The sequence below is a fragment of the Pipra filicauda genome, unplaced genomic scaffold (assembly GCF_003945595.2).
Source record: "Pipra filicauda isolate LSUMZ 115617 unplaced genomic scaffold, ASM394559v2 scaffold830_size70568_pilon, whole genome shotgun sequence".
NCBI lineage: Eukaryota > Metazoa > Chordata > Aves > Passeriformes > Pipridae > Pipra > Pipra filicauda.
The window spans coordinates 61,484-70,569 of NW_024105010.1; the positions used below are offsets into that span (position 1 = coordinate 61,484).

A 9,086-nucleotide genomic window follows, 5' to 3' on the forward strand; every position below is an offset into this window, starting at 1 on the left:
CTGTCTGTCTTCTCCACATGCAGCAGCTGATAGCTGGCTTTCTGCCAGCACTCACATGGGAGGTATCCAAACTCTCCCTCGGCCCCCTTGACACAGGCAAAGGGGTCTTCCGTGGGCTTCGTAACCCCAGACAAGGTCGTTTCACCACGGTCATATCACGAGACACAGGGGGGTCTTCGTGACGGTCTGGTATCTCTTGCAGGGCCTCTGTGCCCTGTCTCTCAGGCTGCCACCGTGGCAGCAGTGCGAGGGGGGAGCCAAGGTCAACTCCCCCTGCATTCCATCTGGCTGTCCCAGTCCAGCTCCAGGATGCTCTTTTGAGCTTCTTAGCTCCTCTCTCTCCAGTGCTGCATGTCTAAAACTTTTCTCCTTAATAGGAGTCTATGTCCCTCTCCTCCAAGAGGGTCTCCAAGGGAGTTTTGGGGAATCTGGTACAGTCTTACCCCAAACTCTCTGTCTCTCAGTTGCTGGCTCTCTTTCTCCTCCCTTTCCAGGAGTCTTCTCTGCGGTGCTGCATGTTGTTTCTGCTGCTCCTCTGGTTCAGGTCCTTATCTCTGGCTCTCTGCCACCGTTTCTCTGGTCAGCGTCAGCTGCTGCTCTGCGTCCATGGAGAAAACATCTCCTGGCATAACTACAGGCACCTAGCCCAGCTTTATGCTGTTCCAGGTCCCTGCAGCCCCCCAGCCAAGGGCTGGGAGGCCCCAGAGGGCCCAAGGGGCTCAGAGCCCCTTCCTCGTGGCTCTACAACATGGCCACCTCTCCTACAACAACCCAAACTACAACTCATCTCTTCCGGTCTGGTTGTGATATGTTTACATTTTTGCAGGAGCGCCCATTGGGCAGAACTTCAAAATTTCCAAGGGTTTCCACCCCTTGGGGTCTACCACTTTTCTTTAGCCTCTGGGGGAAAACAAAGTCCAAACCACTACACTATGACTCAGTGCCGTCATCATTCTGCCAAGGATATCCTGAGGAACCCGTCTGTCACCGCAGTGTCAGGTGATAGCCCTGACCCAAAGGGGACAGGGGGAGGTGCAGAACAACTGTCCATAAGTGTCCCTTGGCTCAGGGGATATGCAGGGCAGCAGGGATCCGTGCTGGTCCCCTTTCCTCCTTTCCCCTTCCAGGTGACACTGGCCAAGGCCCCAGCACCTGCTGCCACGAGCTGTACACAGCTCCCCTGATGTTCAAGGTCTGACAAGCTTAATAAAACAGCTCCCACCAGAGGTTTGGTCTGATCCCCCTGATCTGAGGGGAAACCGTGTCTCTGGGGGAGGAAGGCATGCTTTCTGCACCTCATTTTTGTACCTCATCAAAGCCACTTCAAGATTTGGACAAAAATCAAAGGATAAGCGACCAAGAAGGCTCCTGACAGCCTTAAACAAAGCAGATGTTGGATCCTGATTGCTCCCTTTGGGCTAGAATAGTCCCATTCCCTGTCAGAAAACTGCCTGAAGCCAGACACAGTCCCATGGAGAGCTCAGCCCTGCACTTGGCCACTGGAGCTGTTCTACAGCTCACGCCGCCTGACAGGGTGGCAACAGAGCCCCTCTGCTCCCTGTAGCTCAAAGCTAGTGGGCTCTGGGCACAAAGGGGTGAGGCCGGGAATGGGCGGGGGAATCCAGAGCAAGGGGCTACGGGGATCGTGTCGCTACTCTGAAGGGGACCTTCCATGGGCAGTCAACGGTATTTATTTCGGAGCGGGCCGTAGGGGTGCGTGGGGAGAGCTCTCGACTCTGCAGTTCCTCACGTGTCTGACAGGGCGTCTTGGGAGGCACTGGAGTTCCCCCAGCTGCTCCAGATCCAGAGCACTGAGATTTCCTTCTTTCCTTCCCTTCTTCCCTCCCCAGGGTCTCCTGTGGTGTTCTTCTGGCATTGGGTGTAGCAGGAGCCACCCCCAGGGCTCTGCATGGGGCAGGCTGGGTTGTGGCAGTCTAAAAATGTGTAATTAATAAGGAAATTGTAGATTTTGCATAGAAGTTGTTGTATTGTATTGTACTGTGCGTATGTTCTGTCCTTTCATTGGTTGATACTTGATGCAGTACCGTATAGGGTTATGTTCAGCCCCTATCTCCTATGACTGGTTGTAATTTGCATGCTCCGCCTAAACCCCATCTTCTGTTCCAGTGCCTTCCTTACCCACGTTATTTAAGGCTGGAGCCATTTTGCGCAGTGCTTTCTGTGCCCTTTTGTTCCTCCCTTTAAGCAGTTCAGTTGCCCCGCTACTTTTATAACAAAATCGCCTTACCAGCTGCACCCAGAAAAGTTGGGGAGGTCTTTATTCAAGCACTGACCTCCGCCCTGGGTGGTACCTGCTGCTCCTCAGGTGATTGGACAGAGCCATTCGTTGGTGTGAGTTTGGCATTCCCCACCCAAACTGCTACAGGAGTGCCAAGCTATTCTGAGGAATGGGGAGTTGTTACGAAGACTTGAGCGGAGCCCTGCTTAGAGGGGCTGGGAGAGGTCCAGCAGCATGGAGTGAGCCTGGCCAGTGCAGAGGGGCCCCGAGCAGGAGATGAAATCTCTTGCAGAGAGGCGCCACTTGCCACAACAGCAAACGGGGAAATCTTCCTCTCCCTTCAGGTCAGAGGTAGAAGTGGATGTGATCAGTGGTGTTCAAGCCCCCTGCAATGTGGAGGTGGAGATCCAAACAACCTATAAACAGACTGGCTCGAGCAAGGAAAGGCTGGGATGCTGCGACAATTATTGTGGCCTGGTACTAAGGCAGGCCTGGGAAATCCAGATCAGATGCTCTGGCACCTCTGTTAGGAGGCAAAGTCATCCCAAGGGCTGGAGGCTTCTGCGCGGATGATGTCAGGAGGGGCTGCACTCACTGGTGTCTCTGAAGGTGTGAATCTCTCTGGGATTCTCCTGGTTCTTGTGCCATTTCCCAAACAACATGGGCAGGAGGAGGGCTTTGCTGTCGCTTGTGGGAGAAACCTGCCTCTGGCTTTAGAGTGTTTTGAGAAAGTCCAGGTCAGACCTGCTTCATTTTCTAATGAGGGAAGTTGTCTTCCTCCATAGGCTGAAAAGGCCAGGAGCAAGTTACCACGTGTGTACATTCACATACTTTCCTTTTGCTGTGCACAGGGGCTTTGGTCCCGTGGAAATGCGTGGGGCAGAGGACAGGGGACCTTGGGATCAGGTGGCAATCTTGGCTACTGGAAGGTTTCAGGATTCTTGTCTGCAAGCTGCAGTTGAGTGCGTCGTATCACTACTGAACCAGAGATGCTCACCTGCCGCTCCCATCAAGTGGACTTGCTTTTGGGGGTCTTGTATTTCTTTCTTATTGTCTTTCACGAATCCAGGGAAGAATGTGTGCGATTTTCTGGCTCTTCCCCTCACCTAATCCCCTAGCTGCTTTTTGGAAGGCCTCTTGCAGAAGCTGATACTGAAGCAGTGCTTTCAGGGTTACCCACGGACTCTGAGAAACTGGAGGAGGAGAGATCACAGATTCAGTGCTGCTTGTGGTCAGGGACTAACGGAATGGCAAGCAGCTGGCTCACTGGAGAGAGATATCCCATTTCTAGCTAAATGAAGCTAAATCTCTTATCCACAAACTTCTGATTCAAGTCCAGGCAGTTCTGTCTCGACTGGCCAATGGGGCTGATGATGCCTGAGACCAAATCTTCCTTCCTGGGGCATTTCAAAAGAGCCAGCCATCCTGAAATCAGGAGCTTTTCTACATGTGCTTGATGAGCTCAGCTGCCTCAACAGCTGTAAGTTTTCTTTTTTCAGACCCCATTGACGATGTGCATGGTGACCTCCTGGGATCCCATGGCAAAATGAACCTTCTTTGCACCTGCGAGTGTAGCATCTTCCCCTTGCACTCCCTTCCTGGAGCAGTAGGTGCTGGCACAGCAGCCATTCATCTCCAAGGAGTCCCCAGGGGTGTGAGGGGGGATGAAGCTAGGTGGACAGCAGATCGCAGTCAGAGGCCATGGAACAGGTTGGACATGAGCTTGGGGAGACCAAGTGAAGTTCATCCCATATTAACAGCCTCTATGGCCCATGAGGAGACAGCGAATCTCCCTCTGGAGAGCCTAGGTCAGGAATATACCCGCATCCATCATCGTAACGTCTCTGCATCTTGTTTGCAGACAAACCTCCTGTTAAAACTGCCAGAGCTTCCAAGCTGACTGCAGGCAGCAGTTGTAGAGCCCACGGCACCAGCTCATAGGTCAGCAAGGAGTGCCTTTCAGATGCTGTCTCTCTCCCTTGTAGATGTCTTTGTGCTGCCCCAGTCTTTCTGATCTGCCTCATCCTTGACTTCTCCACCCTGCTCCCTGCCATTGCTTGAGAAGGAGTTATCTGCAATGCCTTTGGGCACCGGGAGCCCAGAGACTGAAGCTTTCCAGCAAGAGCCCCAGGCCTGTCCAGCAGCTGTAAATTTCCCTTGGAAGAGCACTCTCATCTTTCAGCCCAGTGTTTATTTAGCCCCCTTGTCTATGTTGTACAATGGGGCTGCTTCAGAGAGCCCCTGTGGTCCTTCCACCTCTCTCTGCCTGGCCTGGCTGTCCTCAGGGCATCTTGCCAAGCTCTCCTGTGGTGCTGCTGACCCCTGGGCTGGTGTCATCTATCTTTTCTAGAAGATGATTTTTTTCAGCAAACACCCTGTGGAGGACAGCAAAGCTGCAGAGATGAGCCCACATGTCAGGAGAGAGCCTGGCTGTCCCAAGAGCTGGTGCTGATGGGGGCCAAAACTGCCCCTGGTCTCCCCCCATCCCAGTCAGCAGTGGGATATCAGGATTGAACTGTGAAGTTTGTTAACTCCTCAGCAGCATCCCTGTGGGGTGGGGAAGACAGGGCAGGGGAGCGGCTGGATGGTGAGAGAAGGGCTTCCAGGTGTTCTGGAGGAGATGTAGCAAAGCCATGGGGGCCATGTGCTGCTGCAGCCCAGCCTTCCTGGGTGCACTTCAGGAAAAGTGTTCTAAGAAAGACCTTCACTCAAAGCAATGGCCTTGGGTTTTCTGACTGCTTTTCCCAGAGGAAGCAGCATGTCAGCAAAGGAATCAAAGCTCAGGGGATTTCCAGTGAGAAGGACACTGGGAGGAGTTGGGTATGTATTCTTCCATCCCATAAAATGAGAAAAAATGGGCCGGAGTGAGAGGTGAGGGATTTCCAAAGTCTGCTCATCTCTGATGTCTCCCCTCCCTGGCCTGGAGGGATCCAGTGCCTCCGGTGCAGAGCCGAAAGCTGTGCTGCAGATCCTGAAGGTGATTGTCCTGCTTCTGGTCAGGGCAGTGTTAATTTGGGCAGTATCCAGGAGGGGGCACAGCCAGGACATAGAGGTTATTCCTCATTTTGTCAAGGATGGGGGAAGGGGTCTCTTCCAGGTTGTGTGCGTGGTGGCAAAGTTGGGCACCAACTGGTGAGCAATCCTGTGTGAGTCATTTGCCTCCCTTGGACACTCGGTTATTAGTATTGTTTCTGTTACTGTTCTGTTGCTGTACTGTTTTCTTATTTCATTGCTGTTTCCAGTAAGTTGTTCTTATCTCAGCCTGCCATCTTTACCTTTTGTGCCTCCAATTCTCCCGTCCAGCCTGCCTCCGGATGGAGGGGGAGTGGGAAGGAAAGGAGGAGTGGGAAGTGAGCGAGTGGCGCACGATTTGCATGGTTTCAGTGAGAACACTAAATTATGGAACACCCGTCTTAAACACATCATCGTGGCTGGGCTTCTCGAACGAAGATTTAAGAAGGCTCTATCCACATTTGTTACAGGCACGCTGGTGGCTTAGGAGGCCAATGCGAGATAGACATTTCCGATTGCAAAAGGCACAGCAGAAAGACTCCCTAGGTGGTATATTCTGCAAGACATGATTCTTTCTCCCTTGTCTTTTCTCCTCGAGAGGGATTCTGCGTGCGTTCTCAAAGGAAACAGCAGCGTTAGAGATGGTGTGTCTCCAGGCCTCCCGATTGGAGGCCAGAGTAGACCAGTTATGTTGATTGATATGGCCGAGGCTGAGATGTTTGTAGCTATAATTGTCTACAACGTGGAATAAATAATTCTGATTACAGTATTTTAGTATTTCTTATTTTATTATTTTAATAACATTTCTTATAACATTACTATCTATTGCTGAATATACATAACATGTAATAATGTATTATAAAGTATTACTTCTCTCTATATTTCTATATTATATTTCTAAATATATTTCTATATTTCTATATATACTTCTCTCTCTCTATATTCTATATTTCCATATATATGTCTATATTTCTAATGATATTTCTATATTATTATAACTCTCATCTACTTAGCTAAATCATTCACTCAGGTCTGAGAAGGCGTGTCGAAAACAAGGATGCCTTGGCTAATAAACGCAGTGCTAGTCTTCCGTTCTGCTTGAGCCAGGGCCATAATCCAACGCCATCATTGCCAGAGTGCCCTGAATGCTTGTCTGACGTGAATCTCTGGGGCGTGGAAACCCTCCTCTTCTTCTCTGAAGGGCGGTAGTCTGTGTGCTGCACAATCTCTACTTAATATTTGTTTTCTTAGCTTTAATATAATTGCTTCAACACTGCTTCCAAATACTGCACTATGTTTCTAGCTATAATTATCTACAACGTGGAATAAATAACTCTGCTTAAAGTATTTTAGTATTTACTATTTTATTATTTTAATAATATTTATTATACTATTACTATCTATTGCTGAAGATATATAACATGTAATAATGTATTATAAAATATTACTTCTATATTATATTTCTATATATATTTCTATATATCTATATATATTTCTATGTATATATATTCTGTATTTCTATATATATGTCTATATTTCTATATTATATTTCTCTATATATTTCTATATTTCTCTATATATTTCTATATTTCCCTATATATTTCTATACATATATTCTATATTTCTCTCTATATTTCTATATATATATTCTATATTTCTATATATATTTCTCTATATATGTTCTATATTTCTATATATATTTCTATATTTCTAATGATATTTCTATATTATTGTAACTATCATCTTCTTAGCTAAATCATTCACTCATGTCTGAGAAGGCGTGTCGAAAACAAGGATGCCTTGGCTAATAAACGCAGTGCTAGTCTTCCGTTCTGCTTGAGCCAGGGCCATAATCCAACGCCATCATTGCCAGAGTGCCCTGAATGCTTGTCTGACGTGAATCTCTGGGGCGTGGAAACCCTCCTCTTCTTCTCTGAAGGGCGGTAGTCTGTGTGCTGCACAACCTGGCTGTGGCAATCATAGCCCCGCCCTGTTGATCTTCTCTGCTCTCTCTGCCTCTGTCGGGTTTGCTCCCGAGCAGCCCGGAGCATGAGAGCCTGCTTGGAGCTGGCTTTGGAGGGCCCTGGGACTGCAGGATTCACTAAGACTTGGTCACAACGTGGAGGACTTGTTCTCTCCCTCTTTCTCTTCCGCAGTGAGCGGTCATAGTCTGTGTACTGCACAAACCGGCTGCCAAGGTTGTAAGTTCCCCGCACAGATCTGCTTGGCTCCCTCTGCCTCAGCAAGGTTTGCTCCTGAGCAGCCCTGGCAGCGGGAGCCCACCAGCAGATCCTCTTGGAAGGCCTTGCAGCTGTGCTATCCCTAGGACCACGGTCACGACTTGGAGGACCAGTTCTTCTCTCTGAAGCGTCGTCATAGTCTGTGGTGTCCCCAGAGCAGCTGCGCAGATCCCTGCCCCACAGAGGGAATCTGCTCCGGGACCGCTCCCTGCCAGTGTCCTTCATGCCCTGCAAAGAGAGCTGTGCAGAGTTCCTGCCCTTTTCTCCTGAAAGGATCAGAGCAGTGGGGAACCCCTACAAGTTCTGGGACAGGACAGTTTGGGGCCTCCAAAAGGCTCTTTTGGAGGGCTACTAAGACCAAAAGGCCAGAGGCGCACCAAAGGGATGGATCCAGGTGGGATGCTTTGAGAGGGAGCAGCGTTGTGGCTGTGAAGAAAGGTGCGGTGTGTGAGGGACAAAAGAGAAATGCTGAGATCCCAGAAAGAAATCCACTATTCCTCTGATGCCCTGACCCACGACCCCAAAGTTACCTTAGTCCTACCAGTCAGACCCTGTGGTCCAACAGAGCCCGCCTGCTTGCTGCTGGCCACACACTGGCTGAGGAAGGAAGGGGCATGTGATGGTGCCAGTGAGGAAGAAGGCCTTTCTCCAATTCTCAGATCAGAGCATCTGGAGAAAAACAAAAGAGTGATCTCAGTTTAGAGCTGTTGTTGCAACCTCCTCTGGGGTTCAGTCATTTTCTCAGAGAGGTTTCTATGACAGAGAGAAGACTTAACCAAGGACACTAATGGGAAACTCAGCTAGGGTCTTCCCACCAAGTTTGCCTCTGTCCCAATAAAAACCTCATCTCTATACCTCCCACAGCCTCCATTTCATAAATTCACAGATTTGTTTGGGTTGCAAGGGACCTTTAACTTTATCTTGTTCCACCCCGCTGTGGTGGGCAGGAACACCCTCCACTATTCCAAGGTTTCTCCAAGCCCTGTCCAACCTGGCCTTGAACACTTCCAGGGATGGGGCACCCACAGATGCTGTGGCGACCTGTGCCAGTGTCTCAGCACCCTTACAGCAAAGAATTCCTTCCCAATATCTAATGGAAACCTGCCCTCTGTTAGCTGGAAACTGATAGCCTTCATCCTGTCCCTACATTCCCTGACAAATGGTGCCTCCCCATCTTTCCTGGAGGTCCTCTTTAAGTCCTCTTATCTACAGGAGTCAACATCAGAGACCAGGCAAGTAGCAGATTCCATCCGGGCCGCAGCCTGAAGCCCAGTAAAGGACAGACACGGAGTAGTTCAGATTTGACAGCACTGAATGATGCAGGTAGTAATTTCATTTGATGAGAAAAACACTCAGGAAGGTGAGAAGCACAAGTGCAAATGAGGAAAAGGAAATGTATTCTGAACATATTTGAATCCTGGTTATTACCTGGCATAGAACAGCAGGTAGGCTTGCTGCCTGAGAACTGTGTCAATGGAACACAGCTCCACAGATTCATCGTCCATCCGGTACCACAATCCATTGCTGGCCTGTAAAAAAAAGGCAAGGATCTCTCCATGGTTTCTCTCCAAAAACACGGGTAGGAAACTGCCAAA

At 49.4% G+C, this 9,086-nt stretch overlaps 1 protein-coding gene across 1 annotated transcript; it reads right to left on the minus strand.

Annotated features, from left to right (window-relative positions):
- Nucleotides 1-3,734: 3,734 nt before the first annotated feature.
- On the minus strand, nucleotides 3,735-9,016 carry LOC120325116 (ubiquitin carboxyl-terminal hydrolase 42-like). Its single transcript, XM_039390512.1, has 4 exons — nucleotides 8,920-9,016; nucleotides 8,022-8,160; nucleotides 7,535-7,719; nucleotides 3,735-3,909 (listed from the first exon to the last, which is right to left on the minus strand). The coding sequence occupies exons 1-4, from the start codon at nucleotides 8,994-8,996 to the stop codon at nucleotides 3,735-3,737; spliced, it is 576 nt and encodes a 191-aa protein (XP_039246446.1). The 5' UTR covers nucleotides 8,997-9,016.
- Nucleotides 9,017-9,086: the final 70 nt, after the last annotated feature.

Bases quoted from the DNA above. Each gene is read 5' to 3' on its own strand.
- LOC120325116 (XM_039390512.1), bottom strand. From the start codon at position 8,996: ATGGACGATGAATCTGTGGAGCTGTGTTCCATTGACACAGTTCTCAGG. The intron at 7,720-8,021 runs GTAACTTTGGGG...CTCTCTTTGCAG, and splicing joins GTCTGACTGGTAGGACTAAG to GGCATGAAGGACACTGGCAG. The intron at 3,910-7,534 runs GTGGGCTCCCGC...CTGTCCACCTAG, and splicing joins CCTTCCAAGAGGATCTGCTG to CTTCATCCCCCCTCACACCC.